This window comes from Melanotaenia boesemani, chromosome 14 (genome assembly GCF_017639745.1).
Source record: "Melanotaenia boesemani isolate fMelBoe1 chromosome 14, fMelBoe1.pri, whole genome shotgun sequence".
Taxonomy (NCBI): Eukaryota; Metazoa; Chordata; class Actinopteri; order Atheriniformes; family Melanotaeniidae; genus Melanotaenia; species Melanotaenia boesemani.
The window spans coordinates 4,295,518-4,321,207 of NC_055695.1; the positions used below are offsets into that span (position 1 = coordinate 4,295,518).

The 25,690-nt window shown below is 40.8% G+C and overlaps 4 protein-coding genes across 13 annotated transcripts in view; 1 reads left to right on the forward strand and 3 right to left on the reverse strand.

The window, feature by feature from the left end:
- The window catches only part of LOC121653329 (1-phosphatidylinositol 4,5-bisphosphate phosphodiesterase gamma-1-like), a 42,787-nt gene extending 41,423 nt beyond the window's left edge, over positions 1-1,364 (reverse strand). For both annotated transcript variants that reach the window (XR_006012782.1, XM_042006719.1), the window contains exon 1: positions 92-1,364. Coding sequence is in view for 1 of the 2 variants with exons in the window: in XM_042006719.1 (XP_041862653.1) it covers positions 92-353 (262 nt within the window). In the remaining variant the exon portion in view is untranslated. The remainder of the gene's footprint in view (positions 1-91) is intronic.
- Positions 1,365-6,106: 4,742 nt separating this feature from the next.
- On the reverse strand, positions 6,107-13,854 carry naprt (nicotinate phosphoribosyltransferase). Of its 3 annotated transcripts, none has more exons than XM_042006722.1 (13): positions 13,374-13,854; positions 11,744-11,871; positions 11,579-11,661; positions 10,187-10,317; positions 9,979-10,094; positions 9,184-9,380; positions 8,736-8,873; positions 8,539-8,623; positions 8,374-8,454; positions 8,184-8,286; positions 7,927-8,084; positions 6,797-6,904; positions 6,107-6,664 (listed from the first exon to the last, which is right to left on the reverse strand). In XM_042006722.1, exons 1-13 carry the CDS (start codon positions 13,618-13,620, stop codon positions 6,578-6,580), a joined length of 1,662 nt encoding a protein of 553 aa, XP_041862656.1. In that variant the 5' UTR covers positions 13,621-13,854; the 3' UTR covers positions 6,107-6,577. The 3 variants fall into 3 exon arrangements, with proteins under 3 accessions (XP_041862656.1, XP_041862655.1, XP_041862657.1); XM_042006721.1 differs by having other exon boundaries at positions 8,736-8,876; positions 13,374-13,851; XM_042006723.1 differs by lacking the exon at positions 13,374-13,854 and adding an exon at positions 13,086-13,297 and having other exon boundaries at positions 8,736-8,876.
- A 673-nt stretch (positions 13,855-14,527) lies between these two features.
- Positions 14,528-19,279, reverse strand: c14h8orf82 (chromosome 14 C8orf82 homolog). 4 transcript variants are annotated; one of them, XM_042006733.1, is made up of 4 exons: positions 19,147-19,279; positions 16,995-17,176; positions 16,857-16,905; positions 14,528-15,711 (listed from the first exon to the last, which is right to left on the reverse strand). In XM_042006733.1, exons 2-4 carry the CDS (start codon positions 17,157-17,159, stop codon positions 15,215-15,217), a joined length of 711 nt encoding a protein of 236 aa, XP_041862667.1. In that variant the 5' UTR covers positions 17,160-17,176; positions 19,147-19,279; the 3' UTR covers positions 14,528-15,214. The 4 variants fall into 4 exon arrangements, with proteins under 4 accessions (XP_041862667.1, XP_041862665.1, XP_041862668.1 ...); XM_042006731.1 differs by having other exon boundaries at positions 16,995-17,342; positions 19,147-19,228; XM_042006734.1 differs by lacking the exon at positions 19,147-19,279 and adding an exon at positions 18,479-18,657.
- On the forward strand, positions 18,958-25,439 carry si:ch211-191a24.4 (uncharacterized protein LOC100150331 homolog). 4 transcript variants are annotated; one of them, XM_042006727.1, is made up of 5 exons: positions 18,958-19,072; positions 19,196-19,298; positions 19,738-19,852; positions 21,049-21,167; positions 23,644-25,439. In XM_042006727.1, the coding sequence occupies exons 1-5, from the start codon at positions 18,968-18,970 to the stop codon at positions 24,300-24,302; spliced, it is 1,101 nt and encodes a 366-aa protein (XP_041862661.1). In that variant the 5' UTR covers positions 18,958-18,967; the 3' UTR covers positions 24,303-25,439. The 4 variants fall into 4 exon arrangements, with proteins under 4 accessions (XP_041862661.1, XP_041862660.1, XP_041862664.1 ...); XM_042006726.1 differs by having other exon boundaries at positions 18,959-19,072; positions 19,735-19,852; XM_042006730.1 differs by lacking the exon at positions 18,958-19,072 and having other exon boundaries at positions 19,188-19,298.
- Positions 25,440-25,690: the final 251 nt, after the last annotated feature.

Consider the following 25,690-nt stretch of genomic DNA (forward strand, 5'->3'; position numbering starts at 1 on the left):
AATCAAGGAAATCCAGAGATTGAATCTTACTCACTGAGACATCTCTACTTTAGCCTGTGGCTCAGGAATCCCTCCATGCTTTAATACTCACTTTCTCCTTCTATTTTGTCGGGGTTTCGGCTCCACACTATCTGCCTGGTGTCCTGCTTTATTTGAAAAGTCCTCCTCTCGGGCCGCTGGGACTTCTTCTGATAGAAGATGGTCATCACCGTGCCCATCTCCAGGCTGTGGAGGATGCGGGGACCGGCCTCAGTCCAGTCCAGCATCCTGGAGGTCACGACCGGACCAGTGGCGCCAGAGGCGGCCTCCTCGGCAGAGCCATTAAGGCAGCCACTGAACCTGGCTGCACACATCTTCACTGCATAGCTACAAGGAATTTTGCACGGTTATAAATGTGTTCGGGTTTCCTGAGCAGGATGGAATCAGTGCATCGAGGCGCACAGTCATCCAACAGGTCCAAACCCTCTGCTGCCAGAAGGAGGTCTGGTTTTAAGCCCAAACTGTGCCACTCAGGGTAGCCAGTGTAATTAAAATAAGTTCACCATAAGCCACAAGCTAAAAGACATCCCTCAGCAGCCGCAGAGCTGAAACGCTGAAATGTCTGAGATGTGAATTATGCTCTGGTCCTCTGGAGGGGGAGCGTATCCCTGTGTTATCCTTTCCAGATGCTTCTGGCAGCACACCAGTGAAATCCACTCGGGTGAGTTCTCATCACCGCTGGACTCAGGTTTCCACCCTGTATGCTATTCCTACTACTCCTCCAGTCCACGACAGCACAAGGCAGCGCAGTCCAGCTTTAAATCCTGCTTTGACCGCTGCCGCCGCCGCGTCGTCGCCTGTTGCCGCTTGCGGCTTCTGGGGCGGTAAACGCGATGTCCTTCTTTTGGCTGCGGGAGAATAAAGTCAGTGCGAGCGACAAACACGCGGAGTTATGTAATGAGTAGCCGGACACCGGAGGTGGGAACAGCAGGCCGGCGGAGAGTAGGACATGCAGCTCCGGGAGGCGCGTGGCGGCTTCACGGAGACGCGGAGACGCGTGGATGGAAGAGCACATAGCAGTCGCGGCGAAAACCGTGTGCGGTGCCATCCACCGAAGCATTCCGCTCCCTCCTCCCTAACTGTACCTCCTCTCCGAGCACATAACACCACCGACAGGACACGCTAGCCGTTTGGAGTGACCGTGCAGAGGCGTACGTGGTTTAACAGCTCCGGTTCCTCCTCGCCGCTCCTCGTCTGTGCCTGCGAGTCCCCTCAGCTCCAACACCACAGATCTGAAAGGAAAGTAGGGCTAGCAGACCGGAAAAGCTTGATCTGACTTTTTTCAGAGGGAGGATGAGGGGAGACTCGTATGAGGGAAATCCAGAGGAGAGGAGGCAGAGAGCAGAGCGACCTCCGCGGGCCTGCAGGAGATCTGCAGCCCCGATGGAGAAGGTTGGGGATGGATTTTCTTTTGTTTTGAGCTGAAACACCTTAACTCAGCGGGTGATTGCCCGTGTCAGCAGGTCAAGTGGGGTTCAAATAACAAGGTCACTCACATGTCAGCCACTCAGACCGCTGCAGTAAATCCACGTGGAAATGTCAGCTATCTTTCCAAGATGAAGATTTTGACAAATAATACTCATATTAATACATTTCTTTTCAGAGAAGGATTAGATGTAATTTATATGATGCCAAATACTGTTTCCATTACAGTATTAAGAAACTGGAGATTTCGGTTATGAGACAGTTTGAACCAGATCATATAAATGGTTGTTTTAAACTCTGCCAATTAAACATAACATATAAACATTACTACATGTTATTACCACTGAATATTACATTCCAGGAACAGTTGCAACTCCCCATTTCAGAGTCAATATTTGGTAGAACCAACATCAAATTAATTATGTGGGGGATATCTCTGAGGAATGTTCCTAACACCTTGTTGAATCTATGACACTAAAAAGGGGTCCAACTAGCAAGGTGGAGCTAAGTGTGTGTTAATGTTGTTTCCAGGTTCTTCTGATGGAAGTGGAAACTTAGTATAAACCCTTAGTAAGTTGTTTAGGGCTTTATAACTTCAGAATTGAACTGGAGTGTGAAACTTTAAGCATTGTTTTAAACTTAATTGAAGGTTTTGAGGCAACATAATAAAAACCAGCAGCTGTTATGTCTGGATGGGATCATTATAAATATCTAATCTCACCCAGTGATGCTTCATAGCAGTTCAAGCAACAACTGGACTAACTCCAGTTAAACCTCTTTTAATTTATTAGGATTCTCAATATTTTTGCATGAAGTCAAATAGAATATTTCTACTATAATTTTGCAATGAAGTAAATAAATGATACTTATGTGTTTTTTATGCTGGGCCTTGAATGAAGAGCTTTTATAATTTAATAATTGGTATTTAAAAAAAATAAAGACCTGAATACTTATCTAAACACTGAGCATCTGCTAAGTTATATTTAAAAAAAAAAGCGTAGAAGAGTGCATATGTAGTATGAGTGCTGACTGATCCACCTCAGAGCTGAAAATATATAGTCGTGGATGATATCACAGTCTCTCCATGTCTAATCAGCTCCATATGTCTGAGGGTGTATCTGCATTTGTACTACCACTGGTCAGAAGGCAGCCAATCAGAACTCAAGTAACAGTGCAGCGGAAAGGCGGGGAGGTGGAGGGTTTCATGGCAGAGCAGCTGGGGGGTGAGCAATCAGATTTAACTGAGTTAAACACAAGACGAGAGGAGATCACACACAAAACTGTCACATACAAACATGTTATTACAGAATAAAATCTGTTAGGGTGCTCCAACATACAAAACGAGGGTGGCATTAAGTTAGATTGTTATTATTTTACATTTATAACAATTCTTTTGGAATAAGTTGATAAATTAGACCAAACATACTGCCATGAATTACAGTTAGCCATTAGCACCACTAGAGGGCGACAAAGTTGAAAAAGTACCTGCTTTAAAAGAAAACAAGTTAGTGACAAATAGTAAAATTGTGACAATTTAATAAATGGAATCAACTACAAAACTAAAAATACACAATACTTGAAAATTTGAGGTATGTTTACATACATAATATCACTTTTGAGGGTACTGATGGAACAAAGTAAAGATGAATCTGTCTATAAAGTTTCACATTTTCTGACTTGCTTTCCTCAGCTGATGGAGATTTACAGCTTTCATTTAAAGGTAGAGAGTAAGAATTACTGACATCCAGTGGTAAAAAAAAGGGCATAGAAAGTTGTAAACGAACGGTGGCCATCAGTGGCCAAAATTCTTCCAGACATAAACATGTTTTCAGACAATGATAAGGCTGCTAAATTAATGTGTTAATGCACAGAAATTAATTTGTGGAATTAATAAATTTTTAATGCATAAACAACGAAGTCATTACTTGCACAATAAAAATTGTTCATAGGAGTCCGGTCTATGTAATCTCTGTCATATCACATCATCATATCATAAAGATAGTTAAAACGTCCTTATTAATGAGGCAAAAACATTAGCTTAAGTTAAGTGCTCAAGTTGGTGTCTCACTTAACAAGTAAAACCAGAAAGCAGCAATGGCTTTTAAAATGGCAAAAGTTAAACAGAAGAAGTGAGAAAAATTGTGAGCCAAAATAGTTGGTTTGTTGTTTCATGACTTCACAAGTAATCCTGTAGTAACTTGAAACAGTTTAATGATTTCATTGAATCTGGTCCTCGGGACAATGTGCCCGGATGAACAACCCAAAACAGCAAAAACGTAGAGCATTTTCCAGACATCAGAACATGTTCACCGCACACAGCAACATGGAGTTTCTGCAGTACAGGAAGCTGCAGTTTCAGGACCCTCATTTTAACGCTGCTTTCAGGGACATATGTAGACGTTTTTAAATTGTGCTGTTTCAATTCACATTAATACGTTGTCATTCTTTCACAGTACACAACCACAACTCTTTATTTCTCCCGTGCTTGCTAATTTGTACTACTTCAAGGCATAGGCGCCGATTTACATTTCTGGCGATTGGCGATTACATCCAGGTTCAGTGTTCGTGATAGAGTCTTGTGACAGTTCAGTAGTGCAACATGGTTCAACCTTGCCTGTCCCATTGTGGAGCGTAGATAGGTTTTTAGCCTTCGGAGGCCGGAGAATGACCTCTCTGAGCTGCAAGACGTTACAGGGATAGGCAGCGTGAGTTTGACCAGTTTTGTGAGCTCTGGCAACATGGTTCTAAACAGCTGTCCCTGATCGCCTTTTAAAAAGTCCACAAGATCTTGGAAAGTGTTCAGTTGAACTCCGTGTTGTTTTGCCAAGTCCACGCACATATCCCGGTGCAGTGTGAGTCTGCTTTCATCCAAATCATCACCGTAAAACTGTGCAATGTTTTTGGAGTCACTTTTTCCAGACACAAAATCCTCGACATCTTGGATGTGCTTGAATGCAGAAGGACTAAATCTGCAATCCAGGGACATTATGGCTGTGTCGATAATATCCAAGTATTGCTGTCGGTAAAGTTCCTCTGGTGTTTGGAAGCTGTGTGGCGACGCGCCTCCATCATTCAGCTGGCGGGGTATTTTTCTTGGTCTTGGCACAGCTGGCCTCTCCAAGTTCAGATCATTTGCTGCTGCCATTGTGTTTTCCCAAAACTCTTGGAATCCTTCACGAAGACTTTTGATGTCTTCTCTGAGTGTGCTGATCATCTGTCTTGCTCTCTGTATATGTAACTGACTCTTTTGGAGTGCGGCATTGACCGTTTCCATGCGAGAGAAAAACTTCAGCATTATTTTCAAAGTGAAAAATGTGCTAAATTTCTGCAGATGCACAAGGATGCTGCTGACTTTACCTCCTGTATCCCCTTTGTCGTTTAAACTTAAGTCCTCCAGAAATTCCAGTAGCGCACTGTAGTTTAAAGCTATGGATTGCAAAGAGGTCGCTGTCACGGTCCAAAGCGTTGGGCACAGAGGTCTTAAAGCTGGTGCATCTTTGCTTTGAAACTCTTGAAACCAGGCGAGTCGCTTCGGAGACTGTCGGATGAGGGTGATCACTTCACGAACAGCTGTCATTTCATTAAGGATTTCATGTGATAACCATTTACTCTCCTTACGAGCCAGCAATGACAGCAGCTGTGGAATATCTGTGGGCCTCAGTTTTAGCAGCTGGAGCAAGTTGGACTCCTCGTCTGTTTTTCCTCGTATGGCCAAACCCTGACATCCTAAATATTGGATAGACGACAAAATAGCCAACAAAGCTGTCCTAGCATCTGACATCTGCTTTTGTTTACTAGCAGAAGTTGTAGTCGTAACATTTACACCTGCATTGGCAGAGGCGACAACTCCAGCAGCAGCTCGATGTAGATTTGACTTTTCATGGAATTTGAAACGTTCAGGTGCTTTAGCCCAACTTGAAAAGCCGTCTTGTACAAAGGCTTTCAAAGATTCTTGATCGTGTGTTGTTGAAGGAAGCGGGGCATTCATATTTTTAGCTGTTGTGCAAACTTCACAAAATACCTTGCTTTTAGTTGCTTCATAAACTATCCATGGGAATTTAATTTTCCAGCTAGCTTGATACGTCCTTCCCTTCTTTGGACCACCTTCGCTGCGTAGGTTGTTTTTGTCTTCGATATTTCTGCAGCTTGACTGGACACAACTGGGAGCACTGGTAAAGCTGGACGTTGCACTTGTAGAAACGTTGGGCTCACTTGATGTTTGGGGATTCCTGATCACAAATTTGTCCATTTTTTAACTTAAATGTTCACTTGTCAAAGTTAGCATCCGCCAATCAATGTCACCTGAGCGGTAATTTTGACACTACTTCTCTGAGCATGCGCATCTATGCTTGGTCAGGCAGACTTTACCTGCAATCCCACGTGGGTGCTCGGTAGTGTCCGTGGGTGCTCGGGCCCCGAAGCACCCACGGAATCGGCGCCTATGCTTCAAGGTAGCCATTGTGAAAAATGAGGATCCTGAAACTGCAGCTACTGTAGAAATCTGTAGAAGTGCATGTCCTGGTTTACAATGAGCAATGTTGACATCCTCCTCCTGTAATGCACAACCATGGTTTGAATTATGGGGGAGCAAATACATCAAAGTTCAGGTAACTTGTAGACTAGCTTTAATGTTCCAACAGGCTTTTTGTTGAGAATTTTGTTCATTGTAAGCCCCAGTGTAATTCAAACCTTGTGCACAATTATTGAAACAAATGTGACATCATGTAAAAGCAAAGAATTTTCTTGCCACTTGCAGAAAGATTGTACCATCATTCTTGTCCTGGACTTGCATTCATTTATAAAAGAAAAAGAAAAAAACAACATCTGAGAATCAAAGTGGTTTGCACTTTGATTTGTGGCACCGAGTGTTTGTTGTTTCTGTTCCTGTTTGGAAGCTTCTTATTAAAACTAACAAAAAGATTTTAATCTGATTTTTTTGTTTTAATTTAAATTTCTTTATCTGCCTTCCCAGCACACTAAACTGAGAAGTTCTGTTTATTTAAGGGAAGTTTTTGAGGTATTAAATGTGAGTGACTGACGCCATTTGTAGAGCATAATGTCAACACTGATTTTCCTGGAAGGTACTTTGGAAAACAGTATGAACAAAAAGTTTTTAATTTGCTAAAAGAAAGTCATTGTTGCTGCTGCAGCACTTTTGGAGCTCTTTGACTAGGTTGTGGAGTTTCTCTGACAGCGCCACCTGTTGGAAGAAAAAAAACATAGTGTTGAACTCTTTCACATAAGGGAAGATTAACCGGTGAGTCTGTTTTTATGTCTTTATCAACAGTTGTTATGCGTTTTTGCATTTGATGCAGACTGGATTGCAGCTTACTGTGTAGGAGTCTGGCTCCTGCAGCCTTTTATGTCGGGGGTTTAGAGTCTGGAGGGAGCTCTGGACCTTTGTTCTAGTTTCTGCAGCGCTGCACAGAGGCTGTGTGACCTAAAAAACAAAAAGTACAGTACAGTCTTACAGTAATGCTTTGTTTTGGATAAGGCTCAATGGCATCCAGGGCTTTGCACACCAGTCATCAATCACATGACCACTGGAAGAGAAGGGAAGGCAACAGGAAAACATTCTGTCCTTAAAGTTCAGGTGTTGGAAGCAGAAAAGCTAAGAAGTCTAAAGATCTGAGCAACTTTGACAAGGACCAAACTGTGATGGTTGGACGGTTGCGTCATAGCGTCTCCAGAACTGCAGGTCTTGTCTTATGTTCCGGGTCTGCGGTGGTCAGAACGCAGAGATATGTGGGAAATGGAGGCTGGCCGCTGGGAAACCTCGGGTCCTGTCATCCTTAATAATGGTGAAGAACTACACACCTTCATCAGCACAGTGCATGCCCTGCCACACTGCTCTGAGGAGCGCGTTGGGTTTGAGCCGGAGTAGGCCTGCCTTCCAAATTCTCCAGATCTCAGTGTGCAGATTTGGGATGTGGAGGCACTGACTTGCAACTTGTTGGACTTGTAGGATCTTCAAGACTATTACATAGCCCCTCCCCCTCTAATTTTTTGTTGGACCATCTTTAGCTTTGATTACAGACTATAATCTTCTTTCCACATTTGTTAAAGTAATGAGAAGCTAATCATCACATCCATTGGGTTAAATAACTTGTTGCAGCTGAAACACGATCATCCATGCGGTAATTATCCAACAGAAGCTCTTAACGATTTGCTTAGTTAAATCCAGGTGGTGTTTTATAGCCAGGCGATGTACTAGGCAGGTAGAAATAATGTTATGACTGAGTGGGGTAGATGTTGATGTTTTGTTGTTTAACATCACTCAGTGCAATATCTACACGTATCCCATTTTTACTTAATAAAATCTTTCTGAATACATAAATCCAAACTGGCAGCATTTCCACTAACACAGAATCTGATGAAATGTCACATGACTTTGTTTAGAAGAAAGGGTACAGCAATTATCACAGACAACATCTGCCAGGTGAAAGCATTCTGCAGCCACACCTGTCCCTTGGTGAAGACTTCCTGGCGCAGACAGGTGACCTGAGCTGGAGTGATTGATGCAGGTGAGTTTTTGCAGCCCAGAGGGTAACATCTCAGAGGACGTCCTGCCTCTGGAGGAGGCTCCACCTCCAGACACAACAGGTCTAGAAAAGGATGACCTGCAGAGGAGAAGATGCGGCACACAACAGCGCAGGATGAATCCTGTTATTGGAGATTTATCACTGCTGGAGAAAACAAAAGTTTAAACTGATCCTTACCCTCTGAGTCTATCAGTCGGTACACTGCTTTTTTTCCTGGAACTGTGCTTTTCTTTGGGTCCTCACTGATCTTCATCCTGGGTCTTCCTCTTACCTCCACCAGCTGGTGAATATACACAAACAGCACATAAATGTTAACATGACAAATGAAGTGAACGACCTCCGAGTGTATTTCTGTTTGACAAATGACCTTATAGACGCAGCCCAGAGAGGGCTGTTTAGTGCAGGTGACCAAATGTGTTCCAACACCAACAATGTTGATCTCATTCTCCTGAGAGACACAGAACATCAGGGACAAAAATAAATCAGTCTAAATAAAAACAATGCTTTGCGGTGAACAGCACTTCTTCCTTACCTTCCTGTTGAGCTCAGCCATGCTTTGCTCTGAGATGTTGTTTGTCCCCACGATGATCAGAGAATCAAAGGCAGCGACGGAGAAACTGCAGATGTGAACAGAGAGAACAGAGAAGGAACAAATGCACCGCAGACGAGTCAAATCAGATCAAATAAGAGTCACACTGGTGCACGTGTGCAGCATGACGCCTCACTCACTGCTCGCTGCAGAGTCTGAAGACACGACGGACTTCGATGGACTGTCTGCAGAGGTCCCCGCTGTCCAGACGAACTCCTACAGGTCTGTAGCCGAGCTCACACAGCACCAACGCCACGGCGCAGAAGTTCAGCAGGCCGCTGCTGAAAGCACACACAGAGAAATACGTAATACTGTATGTGTCATGGAAAATGTTGATGAAGTCCTGAAAGCATCTGTGAATATTTTCATCCTCAGGACACTTACACCTGAGTGATAATAGAGACACCTACTAGTAAAAAATAACAGTGATGCAACAAATTAGACATGCGCACCATCTTTCACAGGTTTCTTTGAAACTTGTGTCACCTAGCTTAACTTTTGTTAAGTTAAATAATGAGGAGGAGGGCATCAAATTCAGTAAAAATCTATTCCATTTCTGTTCTGTAGGATGTAATATTGTATAAGTACCAGCCAACGCTATAGCTGTCAATCACAGGGAGGAAGTTCTGAGGGTAGGCAATGGCGTAAGACAAGAAGGAAGCCAGCTCGCCCTCCCGGATCTTCCCGGACTCTGCTCCCAGAAGCTCACACACTCGACTCAGCCAGCCTTTTGCTAGAGAAATGACATCGACTGGATCAGCGTCGCTGTCCGCTGCCACCAACGTCTGAGTGGAGGAAAAAGATGCAGGCTGACTAAATCTTTTCTTTGTGTTAATCTTACTATTTTACTCTGTTTACCCACATTATTGACATTATTTATGTTTTTAAATACTCATGATAAACTATTTAATTAGCAAGCACAGCAGTCAAAGAATGACATAAAACCATCAAATAAATTTAGACCTGAGACTAAAAAAAAACAAAAACAAAGATAAAAATCTACCAACACAAACAGTAAAAACATAAAAAAAACTGAGAAATGTAATGAAACAATACTTCATTAATCCCTGAATAATCCTGACACAGGAAAAAGGTTTGCACTTTTCAAAGTAAAAGCGGGATCCTTGATGGTTACCTCATCCTAAAACCTCTCTGAAGGACTTTTCCTTTTAAGGACTCTGTTGTTCTGAGTATCCTTGCTGTATTTAAAGCAGCCACAATCCTATGTGCAAACAACATATGATAAAAAATAAAATATATGGATAAAAAAGAATAAAAAAAAAAAAAGTAAATAACCAGGAAATTCCCAAAAAGTTTTTATAATCAGTCAAAACCGGTTGAAGCTTGTTTCTAATCTCACTGTATTGATACACAAATACTCACTTCTGGCCACACCTCCTCCAGTGAGGTGAAGGACGTGACGTATGAGTGGGCCATTGTCCCTGCGACAGGGATCCCAAACAAGAAGCCAGCCTGAACGTTACTGGTGAGATCAAACCCTGACAGACAGATCCCGTTAGGTTAGTAAATAATCCGCCAGAACCTTGATGATGTGGATGTCAGAGCAGGTGACAGACCGCACAGTGTTCACCTCCGATGTGTGTGTATCGCGAGGCGGTGAGACCTCCGTCTGGTCCCTGAGCCCTGCGGAGACCCATCTCCAGCAGCTTCCTCTTGGGTCCGGCCGCCAGGCGGAAACGTGCAGCGTTACTGCACACCAGACTGAAAAGAGGGAAGACTGAGGACTCCACACAATGCAACAAGCTGCATAGATGTGCAATGAAGACTATCTGTTATAGAAGAGAAAATTCTCTAATATTTTAGTTTTCCTCAATGAGGAACAGAATCTCCAGATCTCTTCTATGTCAGTTTAAATAAAAAAAAGTGACAAACACGATTTTTGTTATGTGAAAAACAGCTGACGACCTTTAATTACCAAACATGCAGTTCTAAAGGGCTTTGTTAGCTATTTTTAGTCATCTGTATTAACGTGTACTTTATTGGCAGAGGAATTATTGTATTTGGACCCATAATTAGCAAGATTACCATGCACTTGCATTATAATAACACGGGCATTTATGCACATAAAGTAGAGATTCTTCTATCGGCAGCTGACAGCTTCAGGTAGAAGGACAAATAGAGAAAAGTAAAGACTGAAGAAAACTAACTAGCATATCTCTCTGCTCTTGGAACCACAGGTTTCTTTAAAAACGTGCTTTGCTGTAGGATTTACTCTCCTGTTTGTCTGACAGTGATAATAAAATGCTCAAAGCAAACGCAATGGCTTGCAAGGTGTACAGTAATAATAATAAAGTGCAAAATCTGGCTAAAGTCAGTAAATTCAACCCCACCACTGAGCTTTGGCAGGTTTTCGTACTGAGGTGACCTTTTAAGATGGCTAATTCTGCATCCATCTTGCAGCAAAAGCTAGTCTGTGTTGACTCTTCTCTTATAACTTGTTCTAAATATTGTCCTCTTGGGCCTCTTTGCTGAATTAGCAGCGAGCAGTGTGTTGATATCCAGTTGCTAGCATGTAATGTGGTCTGTAAAGTGAAATACTGCTGTAAAGTGATGCACCAGGATGGAAAAGAAAAGGTGGTTTCTCACCTCGGGGTAGTTGCAGGGCAACGACATCTCAAGGAATGTACATATTTAATGTCACTGCGCCATCAACGTGTTAAAGCTGGAAAGTTATGTAGTTCTACTTTAAGTCTGTAAAAGCTGCTTGAACTGAGGTTCATCATTTTGATGGTACAGTTTTCTAGAAAGCTCAATTTTTCATTCTGACTGTAACAACTACTCTGCTCTGAACATCTGCCTCTGCCATCAGACTGTTGTCATGCAGGAAGAAACCACATAAAAGCTGCAGATATTGGAGTCACGTTGCTGCACCAATGGCAGCTTTTTTTTTTTTCTTTTTTTTAGGCTTGAAACCAAGGCAAGTCCTTTGAAGTGACAAAAACAACTGTGTTTTTTTTTTTACCTGGCATAGTTCACCAGACAAAGTAAACTGGTCTCCAGCAGTTGAACGACGGCCAGCGGACCCTCCACCTCCATCAGTGGCACCTGCAGGTGTTAGACATGCAGCACCCGTTACTCCTTCTCTCTCCTTTTCACCCTGACTGACAAATTCATACCTGCAGCTCACCCTGGCAAACACCACGGTGCCCTCTGGGACAGAGCGGAGTGTTACGCCCGAACAGTCGAGGCTTCGTAGAAACTGGAAGAAGGTGGGGTCGGTGGTGGGGGGCAGGACGGAGCGCAGGAACTCCACATCTGTATCCACAAAAGCACAACAGCTGGAACAACCTCAGTGAGACTAACAACAGAAAGCATCCATCCAGTTGTTCTGAAACAGGTTCCTGCAGAAACACATGTCCTCAATGTGTCCTGCTGTCTCACATGTTCTCTCATATCTCTCTCTCTCTCTCTCACTCACACACACACGCACACACACACAGTAACAGAAGAAAATCTAATGTACAGCTAATCTAATCCAGCAGGCATCAGCAGTGTGACTGTAATGAAACTAAGACCAACATGTTTGTGGCTCCGGTATGAATCACAAACATCACGCACATATGAAGCATGCTGGTAATTATGACTACTTCAGTTACTAAAAAGGAAGCCAATTAAAACTTATCAGTAGATTTACTTGAGTATTTCTCAGAAACACACTATTATATTCAACTGAAAACTTTAAGCTACTTACAACGTCACTACTGGATAAAGGAGGTACAGCGGATTTGTGCTGTTCAGACTATAATACAAAGATCTGTTATGTGTCACAAATGGCCAAAAAAAAAGGATTTATATATGCTTTTCAAAGGACCCGAGGTCTCCTTAGCTCCCCCATAATTCCAACTATGGTAGAAATTACTGGTGATCCTTTGGCAGAGTTTGGCACCAAGTGGTGAACCACAACCCACCCTTGCTTGGAAAGACTGAATCTTTAGTGGATGCTCCTTTTATACCCAATCTGGGCACCCTCACCCATCACTAATTAATCTGCTGATTGAAGATTTGAATTTCCAGAACCATTTTACTATATATTCCGTTTTCCTTGGTCTCCATCCTAACTTTTGAGCATTGCTGGTATCAAATGTTAAATTAATTTACGTATATTTTAAATAAAGTTGATCAGTGAAGACAATAAAAATAATTTAACTTGTGATGGATAAACAAGTTAAAACAAATTCATAATCTACAGATTTAGGTTTTTAATGCATTTTAGAATTTTTTTAAGCTTTTGGAAATATGTTTAGCCTACTACTAATAAAATACTCATGCTATTATATCATTAATAACAATCCTGTAAGCAGGGTCATTAGATATCCTCAGAATTTCTATTCTAAATACATTTTGCTGAGAGTATTCTAGTATTTTTAAACAGCTAAATTTTTGGAAGCAATCTTTATGTGTTCTAGGGGACCTCTACTTTGTGTGTCCATAAAAGCAAGGTCTTTTCATATGAAAACCAAACAACCTACTGGCAGGATAAGTAGTCTCATTACCCATAACTTTTGTGGCATGCCGCGCGCTGCTATTTTAGGTGGGCCTCTTGATCTTTAAAGCACACAGTCCTTTATGGATTATTCTTGGTGCTCAGGTTCAAAGTTAAAGGTCGAAGTTAGCAGAAGCTGGTCGGCTCTCACGTTTTCCCCAGTGACAGCCCCTGCCGGGTCTCAGGTGTTGCGCAACCCGGATCATCCATGGCTGTTTTTACCTTTATGTGGTTTTATTAAAAGCAATCAATGCGACCAACTTGATCCGCTCACCTTCGTCTGTGAAGCGAAAGCTGCGCAGGAACAGCAGACAGTCGTGCAGACCCACGAACAGCGAGAAGCCGCCGCCGAACGGATTGTCCCTGAAGAAGAGCTCGAACACGGCGGGCTCCTGGTGCCGACCCGCGCGCCAGTACGCGTACGCCATGGTGAACTGGTACAGGTCGGTGAGCAGCGGAGGGACCCGGTCCCGGATAGACCGCTCCAGCAGCTCGCGTGTGTTTCTGGACGGCGCTGCCATGTTATTAAGCAGTGGTTCCAGGACCACTGACGCTGCTGAGGTCTCTGGGACTTGTAGTTCCACTAAGACCCACCGAGTCCTTCACCTGCTGTAACGTGCTGAGGAGCAGGCGAAGTCCTGTCCCACACCTCAGACACCAGCTGATCAGATACAGACTTGATGTAAATTGTTAAATTAATGGCTTTTTAATTATTATTAAATATTTCAAACTGGTCCACCTGGTTCCAATTACATAACAATTCAGGTAATGGATGGACTAGTTTTGTTGTTCATTTTTTATCTGTATTTTTAAATGTCTTATTTTATCTTTTTATATTATGACAGTTTTTGTTTTATTTTACTGACTTTATTTACAGCGACCCTAAGAACTTGAATTGAGGGCAGTTGGACTTCTTTTTTTGTCCAGATGCCTTCAGTTTAAGTTCTTATCATGTGCAGATATATATGTGGAGAATGATTTGGGGGTGTGTACATGTGTGTGCATATGACTGTGTGAAAGACTAAGTTTTTTTTATTTATTGTTATGTAATCTATTTTGATGTGTAAAGGCTCATTTTATTTTTAATATGCATGAATTGTTTTTATCATGTAAAGCACTGCCTTGATGATGATGATGAAAAGTGGTTTGTAAATAAAGTTTGATTTGAAAGTTTATATATATATATATATATATATATATATATATATATATATATATATATCTTTTTTAAATTTACTTATAAGTGAAAACATTTCACGGCAGCCATGGTCCTTATTTAGCATCCCTCTTTCTTTTTAGTCACCATGTTGAAACCACGTCTTCTTTGAGACAGCAAATAAAATACTAAACACAATGTTAACATTTTAAACTTGCTTATTTTATTTTTTCCTTAATAAATATATTTTTAAATAAATTTATTACTTTTTCGTTTTCTTTTTCTTCCTGAGAAAAGTGCTGCTGCAGTTTCAAATCTTTCCACTGTTTTCCACAGTTTCGATTTTTCTGGGTCATTATTCAACAAAAATGCAACTTTTAAATAAAGTCACTATTTTACATCACCTTGCACGTCATACTGTGTCCTCTGGGAATTTAGTTCCAAAGACTGTTGGAACTATTTATTTCTTTTCTCTTAGTTGAGGGCAAACTCGCCTGTTTACCACAAAATCAGGAGTCTCTGCTGTTAACGTCTCCAGGCAGCTCATTGGTGTCTTGTCCTTTTTTACCCCCTTATTCTCCTTCTGAGATTAATCCACCACTGTTTCACTATATATATCTAACACGTTTGGATCACAGGACTAGTAGAAATTGTTTACTTGATGTAAACTTTTGACCTTCTGAGTAAATTTGTCTGTTTGGAGCTCGGAATGGGATTTAAATCAAACTCATCATTGAAATATGCTCCAACCTGAAATAAGGAAGCAGAGACTGCTGTATTTGCAGGAAGTAAAAAAAGTCTGTGAACTTAATTTGATGGTTCAGATGGGATGGCGTACTAACCTGGGACTGAATTACAGAACTTATTTAAAGCCCACATAAATGAAAGGAAGGTGTTGGTGTTCTGTGAGCATTTCAGGGACTCAGATACTAGCATACATCTAAGAGCAGTTATGGTCCTTATCTGAGCTCTCCCTGCTGCTCGCCACCTTCCGCTGTTGGGGGGAAATATCCTGCAAGCTCATTGGTTAGCGTGCGCTTCTGTCCTCCCCAGAAAAAATGTGTCGGCTGTCCTGATAGGGTGCTCTCTGGTGGATAAACGAAGAAGGGGCTGAGCTCGATTGCCAAAGTGGACCTGATCAGGCCGACACCTCCTGAGCGCTCCGGGCAGGGGTGATAGACCCGCCCACTAACAGGATGCATGTAGAGCGCCTCCGGGCGGAAGGGTACGGAGAGCTTCTCTGCACCGCCACAGTACGACAGCTGCTCCTGGTCTCCTGTAGTTCCCTGCTGCCCTGCGATGCTCTGCAGCAGGTGGGTGAAGACCACAGGTCGGTCATCGCAGCGCAGGAAGTTCCTCTCCCTGCCACACAGGGACAGGAAGGGAAAGTCCTCCTCGTAGCGCCCGCTCTCATTCGCACGTAGACGGCTGAAGAAGAAGACCAGGAACTGTTTGTCTGGGAAAAAACATTAAACAGAAAGGTGTTGAGCATTAGACAGCACCATGAAATTTACTCAGTAAAGCTGTTTATATCTAACATGACAGCTTCAGTCAAAACTGTGAAATATGATCCTCAAGAAGTCCCTTTATTTCTGACACTGCCTCAAAAGAAGAATACAAGGGAAAGTGTCATTTTTAGCCCAATTTAAGACCCAATCCAATTTCTCTTCTTGGCCAACACCCTCCATTTTGCCTGCTGCTGCACTAATGACCTTTTCTTTTGGAAATGGAGAGGTAGTGGCCATCTAGCCCATCATGCCACATTACAAGACTTAGCTGATCACTAACCTTTAATCCACAAACAAGAAAAAAGGCCAACCTGGGAGAGGATTGGGCCTAAATGTTTAAAAGATAATATTACATCAACACTGCAATATGGTTAAATTTGTTCAGTGAAATTTCAACAGGCTGACAGCTAAAAGTTTAGATGAAAGTTCAAACAATATTCACACAGTCAGTTGTAGCTAAGATGTGATGTGTGTTCACCATAAAGCAGTGTCTTCACTGTGGTCATATTGTCTGACTTATACATAGGACTCTATTTTTTTTATGTAATTTAACCCTTCACATCTTCTACCTCCATGCAACCTGGAGATCACAGCCAAATATTTTGTTTCCAAATATTCTTAAAAATGCACATGAATGGAAGACGATTGAGGAGAGACGAGGCTTGTTAGAGAAGCCATAAGCAAGGAAACACTTGTGCATCTTTTCCAATGTTTAATCATCACCCGCAACATTTGAATGGCAGTTTACATGTAAACAGAATTCAAAGTAAATGTCTACTGTTACAAGCAGGGTTAATGCTCAGGTGACAGCAGCAGGCAGCAACAAAACAACCGTGAGATAATGAAGCTATGTCACAGTTTATAACTAGTGTTGGTTCAAAATGAAGCCCTGAAGATGATTATTTTGCAAAATGCCTGTCATCTCCACTGCTTGCATCTCTGGAGGAGGGGTGCAAAGATGCAAAGAGAGGAAACAAATAAAAGAATTGAGTGTTTTCAAACTGAGGAATTGAATTAGAGGATGAACTTTTGGGTGGGCTATCATCAGGAAAGGGGAATGATGCTTTCACTGAAAAAGCAAAGAACTCCTTACCTTTGAAGCAGGTGACAAAGTTCTTCATTTTAGTGTCATCGAGGAAAAGCTGCAAAAAGAAAATAACTCAGTGTTTAACAAACAACAGCATCGACATCGTGTTTATGTGTGCATCGTATGGCTGGTTTATATTCCCACCTGTCCTTGATGGTCAATGTAGTAGAAATACTCTCGGATGCGAGGCTCAGGACTCTGGCCCTGAACATATGTAGCGGAGCTTCTGGAGGCGGTGTAGCCGGGGAACAGGCAGCGCAGAGCGGTCAGAGCTCTGCAGCTGAGAACAGGAGTCCGGAGAAACAACATGGTCGCGGAGAGTAAATCTGCTCCACGTTAATCCCGGAAGATAAAGAAAAAAAAAATGTTTCTGTAGTTAGAGGGCGTTACAAAACTGCCTGTGTCCTCATGTTTGTGTTTGTTTACAGAATCAGACACGCGACCCGGAAGACTTTCACCACCGCACCATCCTCATGGGTCACGTGCTGCCACCTGGTGGACAAAAGGTTTAATACAGTATGGAGTTTATATGGAGTCAATGACGTGACTAATCAATCAGAACAAAGCAGTCAATACGCATTTATAGCAAAGATTATCCAATAAATCTAAATATTTAACGAGCATCATAATATATTTAAAACTACATTCAAAAGGTGTGTTCTCATTACAGTTTAAAATAATTCTCTAAGATTAATGATTATTGAAAAAAATACTTTGACCCAAAGGTGGAAGGAAAAACAGAAAACAAAAATTAACCACAAAAATATCTATTTTTATGATTTATTTTGCACTTTTTTTTCCTGAATGTTGTTGCTGCTGTTTTCTTTTATTATTATTATTATTATTATATTTTTATTTTTATTATTTGTTGTTGTTTAAATAATTTAATTTTGCTCTTAACAAAATATTTGTACTTTGCTGAAACTTTGTTTTTTATTTGGTATTTTTCCCCCGAATGTGTGATTTATTCTTCAGGACATTAAGACTACACAACATCTGTTTTGTTTTGTGATATTCTTGTTCATTTAGTTTTGTTTTATTTCTGTTGTGCTGAAAATAGTTTAAATTTTGTGACTGTTTTATTTTCAAAAATGTTTTCTGCTTTGCAACCAAAAAGCATCTTTCAGATAAAAATCAAATAATGTTTAATGGTTTAAGAAGAAGAGGAGATACAGAAAGCCACTAACTTATGTACACCCGGATCTTTGGGCTCTTGGGCTTCATTCATAATCTAGACATAAAAAATTGACAAATGGTCCTTAACAGTTCATTAGTTATTTTGCAAAATAGTGTATATTGTATGTAAAATGTCAACAGAAACGACTATTTACTACCTTAAAAATATTTATCGTGTAATTATATCTATTTCTTTTTGCACAGAAATGTGCCATCCAGCTACTTGTATCTGTATTGTATTGTATATGTATCTGTGTTTAACTGAAGTCTTTTATCTACTCCCTAATGCTCATTTAACTCAGAGTTCAGATTTAAACCCAGAGTTTGTTAAACCTCCTTTCTGAAAACCGGCCCATCATCATGGAAACGTGGCTGTCAAGAAGCCATTCTTAATGAAGGAAACAGGGAGAAAAGGCTGAAGTATGCCAAATAACACAAAGACTGGAACCCACACCAGGTCAGACGGAGGGATGGATCCGCCCCAGAACTAGACCTCAACAGGTTTGATGGAGGGATGGATCCTCCCCAGAACTAGTCCTCATCATTATCGAAGTAGTGTAGGATCATCTGGACAGAGAACAGGATAAAACACTAAGAATATCTAAAAAATAGATTAGGAAAGTCCTTTAAAATGACAGAGAACCATCATGATTTCACACTAGAGAAGCAGAAACTGCAGATCTGACCATATGTTAGATGATTTATAAATCACCAAAAAAAAAAAAAAAAAAAACCCAACAACAACAACAACAAACAAACATTTTAATTAGTTGTATTACTTTAAAGTGTGTTGATTCATGCTTCAGGCTAAAAAAAAAAAAAGAAAAACATGTAAGCAGCCTACGCTGTAGGCTCTTACTTGTAGGAGAGGACAAAGGGCTCTTCTGGGAGCCTCAATAAAAGAAGCGCATACATTAGATGCCTCTGAGACACTGCTACTCATGTTAAAAGGCCAACACCCCCTAAAAATCGTGTGTACAACAGAGGCTTCTTTGGCTTCACAGCTGGGACTGACATCGTACAAAGCGGCTGATTCACAGAAGCTGGTAATGACTTGAACCCCATCCAAAAAACTCTGCACCCAAGCTGCAGTGGTGAAAACAAGGCCTCCTCTGCTTACCTGTAGCTTCCTCTTCCGCCTTGTTTCAATCCACCTCCTCCTCTTCTAGGTAGGGTGGAGCTGTTTCTACCTGGAAACACATACTTTGGTGGTTCGAGGATTCAAAAAGGACAGTTGTTGCGTGACTTTAGACTGCTTACATCGACTTCACAGTAAGTTTACATTTGACAACGTTGGTGAATTTGGTGTTTTAGCTAATTAGCTAACACAATAAAACATACACCTACGACGTTTAGTTTTTAACCAGGAACCTGTTGCTCGATGGTTTCATGTGGATTAATTAGCGTAACGCAAAATTCAGAAACCCTCTTCAACAAGATGATAGGTTGCTGAAATAATTTAAAGCGTATATTTAAAATTATTAAATGTCCTTAAAATGTTCTTTGGTTTGTTTACGTTTTCTGCGTTCTGACGTAAGCTGCGTGAACTACTTATTTCTATGCGTCAACGTGCGATGAAACCATTTATGCTTTTATGTTTTAAAAGTTTAAAAGTTAAATTACAAAAAGAACACATTAAGTAATTTTTATAGAAACCTGGTTTAGTTTCGTTTTGTTCAAAGGTTGTTTCTGTGTCACTTTCGGTCAGCAGGTATGAGCCAACCGCCCCGTTCAAACCGGGGACACCGGGAGAGGAATGGAGACCATCGACCGAGAAGCGGAGACTCCCGGTCGTCCCGGGATGACCGGCGATCATATCCCGACAGGTGTGCTCTTTGTTAAACAACACTGAAATAAAAGAAGACAAAAACCCCATGTACTCGTGACAAGGCTCAAACTAAGGAGCTAATACATTAACTTGATTCTTAGACATGAGGGAAAGTCTTGACTGTGAAAGTTCTGGTGTGGTATTGATTACATGTGACATTAATCTGAGGCATCATGTGGGTGACGGTAGTCTGAACTAATTTATATTCATTTTATATGCTGGCCAACAGATAAATCTGAGGAATCTCAGTATGATTTGTGACAGAGCAAACAAATGGTTCAGACTCAGTTTTAGGATTTTTGTGACATTTGTTTAAAGTGTTTCACTTTTAGAATAATTTATTGGCACCATTTGTTTTGTTTGAATATAAAATTCAGTCTTTTTTCAAGGTTTTACATGAGAAATTATAATCAGATTTTTTAAAATGGGTCAATAAATGTACAGTGTCTTTTTTTAACATGAATGCTGATTAATTTCTAAGCAGGACTGTGAACACATAAAATAAAAAGTTCTGATAAAAATGCTGTAATGGAACCTTTAGAGAGGCACACATAAACAAATGCTGCAAACCCCACTGATATGAATAATGTAAAGAAGAGTAACCCAAAACCACGTGAGTCACTGTTATCATTACTCAGAAAATGATCATGTGACGTAGTTGCTGCTAAAAGGAGATCTGTATACTGTTGAGTCACAGGTTGTACTTAGTCTTTCACACCTTCACATCTTTCACATCTGAGGTTTTACTGATCTAATTTGTGAGATCAGACTAGATAAGGACCAGATTATCTTCATGTCTAACCACATAAAAACTTATTATTAAAAGATGCTGCTGTTCTTAATGCATGACTGTGCAACTTGATTGTTTCGTGTGATGTCAGGAATCCAAAATGTGGACAAACTGACTATTTTATTACTGGATTTTACGCAAAGCAGCAGTTAACATAAATGTCTCTCGTGGTCAGTTATGTGGTTGAATAAATTCAGTCTTAATGATGTGTTTGGACTTGATTAAAAAGAGTAAAAATATTTTTATTTTTTCTTTAAGAAAACGCACAACCATTATACACAAATCAATCAATAATAGCTCTTTTCCCATCACAATCTGCGTTAAATAAAAATTGGTTCATTGTTATTCCTACATCATAGTGGAAACAAACAAGAAGACTTCCATCATTTTTTCCTTTCTTCCAGCTCCTCCTCTCACCCTCCATACTACCCCCGAGATGCTGACCCCTCTTCCAGATACGCACGTGATGTTCCTCGAATGGAGCACCATGACTCCAAATGTGCAAACGTTTGTTCCAGAAGAGGTATGTTTGCTTCACAGCTGCAGTATCTGCTGTGTCTGAGGCCTGAGTTTGGTTTCAGTGCCATTCACCGCTTCCTCCTTCTGTGGCGACTGGATCCGCCGGTTTTTCTGGTCTCTGCTTAGGCAGAAGAATGGCATCCTCTAAGCTGGGAGGAGACTAATAATTTGATCTCTGTGTCTAAAAAATTGACAACTCACAAGAGTTGATTGCTATAAGAATGTAAATAATGGTGTAACCCTGCATATCAGCTGATAAAAAGAACATTTAAACAAAGCAGCTTTGATAAATCAGTACCAGAATGTACTTTTTTCAGCTTCTTAAAGTGAAAGTGATTTTCATGCTTTATTGGATAGTAATACTTTTGACATTTGATGACAGAAGCTTGGCTTTTCTTTTAAAGAGCATTTAAATGATTTAGCATTTATTCTCCTAAAATAGTAAATAACTAATAATATCACCTGAACAACAAAAGCAGCCATGTTAATTTTTGCTTCAAGGTTCATATTAGTATATAAATGATCATCTTTAAATGGCTCACTTTGGTCAAGCACAATTCCCAAAACTACTAAATGTTAGAGAGGCTGAATTTAATCGTTTCTACAATGCATCGCGATGTGGACGTAGACGATTCAGCATCGATGCAGCAGCAAAACATAATCGATGAGTAATGTTATGTAATAAAGCTTGGAGAAAGCAAGATACTGAGCAAACAACCGTAAATAGAAAAAGCTTTGTTATGTTGGCCACAGCACAGGATATTCCTCACCCTAGTTAACAAGAAGTTTCCCAGTAACTCTTCTGAGGTGTTGACACCAACCACCGCTGTGTGGGGCGTGACTTAGCCTGTTGCAACAGCTCAGCAGATAGATCAGAGATCTGAGGCTCAGTTTTGAAACCTTAAGTTAGGAAAACTGTAAAACTAAGCAGACATACAGAAAATACATCGGTATCTCAATGGTAATACTGTCTCAACGAAATCACGTAACATTACACAACAAAATGTATAAAAACTGATAAGTTAGCTTAAGGCTAACATCTATGGAAAATACCGATGAACTGACTACGGAAAGACTGGAGGGACAAAACTCACTGCTTTACTGTAAGAAATCTCACCACTAGAAGGCTGCTTGACCATTATTGATAACAGAACGTCACATAAAGTTGTTTCTTGATTTTCTGGAAATGGAATAATAAAGTTTAATAATAAAGTTGAAAATAACACAATTGTTTATATGTTTATGATTTTTGTCAATATCAGAACATTTAGATTGATTTCTGAAATAATTACAAACATGACGTTCATAATTATCTTACTGCTTGTATTGAATGAAGAAAGTAACAATGTGAAGTAATAAAGAAAACTAAGGAGGCACCACATAGTGATGCATCATGGAAGACATGATCATCATAATTGAATCATGAGACCAGTAAAGATGCACAGCCCAACTAAATTCTTGTGAAAATGGATTCACTTTAAAACTCTGCTAGATTGCCTGCACCTTTGAACACTATCACTTATATTGTTGGCAATTTCTCTGGAACAATAGTGTGTAAGTCTGTGGGGTAAATTGTGATTGATAGCTTAGCCTTTAGATGATACACAAAAGTTGTCCAGGGATTTATATCCCATCCAGCCGCCATTATGTAGTGCTTATTCAGTGATTCTATATGATAAATCCACAATGAGTGATTCATGATAACACTATTATATTAGTTTTTCGTAATATAAAAAAGATCAATATCATTACTATGCTGCTAAGTAACCTGTATTTTGACCTGGAAATTATGATGAAGCCACTTCCTTTCAAACTTTACATCAAACTTTAGAGCTTAAATGGACAGGAAGTGAGCAGAAAGATTTGTCTAAAAAGAACAAAAATAATGGTCCACTATGGCTGGAATGAAGCCAAGAAGACATTTTGGTGCACAGTGGTGCCAAAAACCAGCTGGAGAAAAAAGTGTAAACATGGAAATAGTTTCTGTTGTGTGTTTGTTTCTTTTTCTCCTGAAAGCCAAGACTTCAGAGCATGATGTGCAGATGAGAAAAGGCTTGGTCACTGTTGATCTGTGTGTTATTTCTATGAAGTTCTGTTAGTAATAAGTTCTGTTTTTTTGTTTTGGTTGGCTTTTATGGTGCTATATCTACTGATACATTCATCTTACATTGTTTTAGACTCATAATCTGACAAGTGAAGCTGTCCTGCAACAACAGTGTCTGGATGTTGACCAGAATTTAGCTTCTACTTGCATTTTTACAAAAAAAAAAAAAAAAAAGCTGCCAAAATATAAAAAAAGGTAAAAAAAGACTGAGTTTTAACACAAGACAGGTTTATTTGTACATCACATTTAAAATATAATATACAACTCAAAGTGCTTTACATAAAAAAATTAAGAGTTAATTGAATTAATTGCAGTTTTTATCAGGAATGAAAACAGTAACAGATTTTCTTCTTCTTTATCTCTATGTGGTCACTAGGCATCGTGCTGATCTGTGCTGTGCTGACCAACTTCCTGATGCTGATCTGTCTGATCACAGCTCAGATGGTCACCTCAGGCATGACCTCCATGGCTGGAATGAGCAGCTTAAACATCAACACTGACATCTCCCTGCAGGGCACAGAGCTGCAGAAGGTACGAGAGCTGGACATGCAGTACAGCCAGATGAGGGCACCGGGCACCTATGGCGGAATCGCCTTCATCCTGATCTTTGGGGTCATCTCGCTGCTGTTTGTGGTTGCCGGTAACAAACCCCCCCAGCTGATGTCATGGAAGCTCCTGGTTGGATCGCTGGTGTTCCAGGCAGTGGGTGCGGTGGTCTACGTGGTGGCCATCGGCCTCTATTTGCACTTTGTGATCCAGGTCAACTCCACAGATGTGTGCAAACAGCGCGAGAGGATTTATTCACGAAATGGCTACACCTGGATGAACTGCAGCGTGAGCGGGGGGGATGCAGCCGTGGCTCTGTTTGGGATCATCACCGCCATCTTGTACACAGCAGGCACAGTGCTCACAGTCCAGACCATCAGAGGGGTGAAGCGCTACCTCCAGGAGCGAAAGAGGCGAGAGGCAGAGAAACAGCAAGCCCGAGCCAACCCACAGAGAGCCCCGCTGAGGGCCGAAACCATCTCTGTGTGAGGGACGGATGGGAGAGACGTTTGCCGTCTGCTCTTGGTCTGAATTTGGATTTTTTCTGATATTAGGAAGATTACTTCCTGCTACATAGTGAACTTGCTCCAAAGCACTGAAGCCGAAAATATGACAGACAACTTGATCAGTAAGATCAAGAAGAAAAATGACCCCAGCTTTTCTCCTCTGGCCCCACATGGACACGGATAACATGTTTACTGTAGGGGCCAGGTTAGTTTTTCATGCTGCAGAGCCACTAAGAGCTCGCAATGGGATATGGGATTTGGTGCTTATGTTGCTCTTTGCAATGCACTCCATGTTCTGAGCAAGTGGATCTCCCTGAACTGCAATTTTTCCTCATTTACTCCAGATGCTCCCCACACCCAGCAGAAATCCACCAGATGTAATTTGTAGATGCAGCACATGTTGAATCCTCACGTTCACAATGACTGCATACTGCAGCATTCAGGCTGGGTGCAGGATGGCCAAAACTGAATTTTTTTAACAGATCAGAAAATGATTTAGAAAATGCAACTCTGTGGCTCCATACCATTAAATATTGTTAAAGATTTAAGACTATGACCAGGAACTAGTTCTGGGATTAAAACAAACAATTTAACACACCAGTACTGTGATGACTTATAGTTACCTGTGACTTGCAGCCTTTTTCAGAGCTCTGCGTCTGAATCTCAGGATAACGTGCTGTTTAGGCATCTGCACAGTGGAATAAATGGCTGGAAGTCATCACAATTTTTTAGTTTTTGGGTTAAAATTCTAGCTGTCTCTAGCTGCATATTGTTTATCTACTGTGGTATAATTGCATTTTTTAGTTAGTGTCCTGTTTTTTTAATCATTTGAGCCAGTTGATCTGACACTAGTCATTCTCAGATGCAGACTGTTGTGAATGAACCGGTTTTATATGCGGGATGTGATGTTTATATAAAGGTTATTAACATAATAAGTTTATTTTGATATTTTTTGTATATATGACATTGTGATGCAACTTTTTTTATAATCTAATTAAATTTAAGTGATTTCATTTATGGCGGTTTTGGGAATATTCTTGTAATAAACTAACCCAGCAGTAGGGGGCGCCAGGACTTCTTACAGTGCTGACCTGTCCTGCTGTCTTGGTGGTCCTCTGTCCTCTGCAGTGGCTTCCTGCCAGCTATGACATTGCTGCTGTCACACAATGGACCGGACACACACACACTCACACACACAGAGGACACAGTGCTCAGTCAAGACTTGATTACAAACAAAAGAAATTCTCTGATCCAAAGAGACGTAATTACCCAACATCTAAACTGTTTCACATAAAGCAGTGATTGGACCACAGTGACACAACTTGTGTGACTCTGAAGGTCGAATGCTTCACTTTTTAGTATCTTAAAAAA

Coding starts and splice junctions, on each gene's coding strand:
- naprt (XM_042006721.1), bottom strand. CDS start 13,620: ATGGCAGCGCCGTCCAGAAACACACGCGAGCTGCTGGAGCGGTCTATC. Junction 11,872..13,373: donor CTTTCGCTTCACAGACGAAG/GTGAGCGGATCA, acceptor TTGTGGATACAG/ATGTGGAGTTCCTGCGCTCC. Junction 8,085..8,183: donor CCGACTGATAGACTCAGAGG/GTAAGGATCAGT, acceptor TCTCCTCTGCAG/GTCATCCTTTTCTAGACCTG.
- c14h8orf82 (XM_042006733.1), bottom strand. CDS start 17,159: ATGTTGTTTCTCCGGACTCCTGTTCTCAGCTGCAGAGCTCTGACCGCT. Junction 16,906..16,994: donor ACATTGACCATCAAGGACAG/GTGGGAATATAA, acceptor TTCTTTTTGCAG/CTTTTCCTCGATGACACTAA. Junction 15,712..16,856: donor CTTTGTCACCTGCTTCAAAG/GTAAGGAGTTCT, acceptor GTTTTTTCCCAG/ACAAACAGTTCCTGGTCTTC.
- si:ch211-191a24.4 (XM_042006726.1), top strand. CDS start 18,968: ATGTTAAAAGGCCAACACCCCCTAAAAATCGTGTGTACAACAGAGGCT. Junction 19,073..19,195: donor CGGCTGATTCACAGAAGCTG/GTAATGACTTGA, acceptor CTCCTCTTCTAG/GTAGGGTGGAGCTGTTTCTA. Junction 19,853..21,048: donor CGGCGATCATATCCCGACAG/GTGTGCTCTTTG, acceptor CCTTTCTTCCAG/CTCCTCCTCTCACCCTCCAT.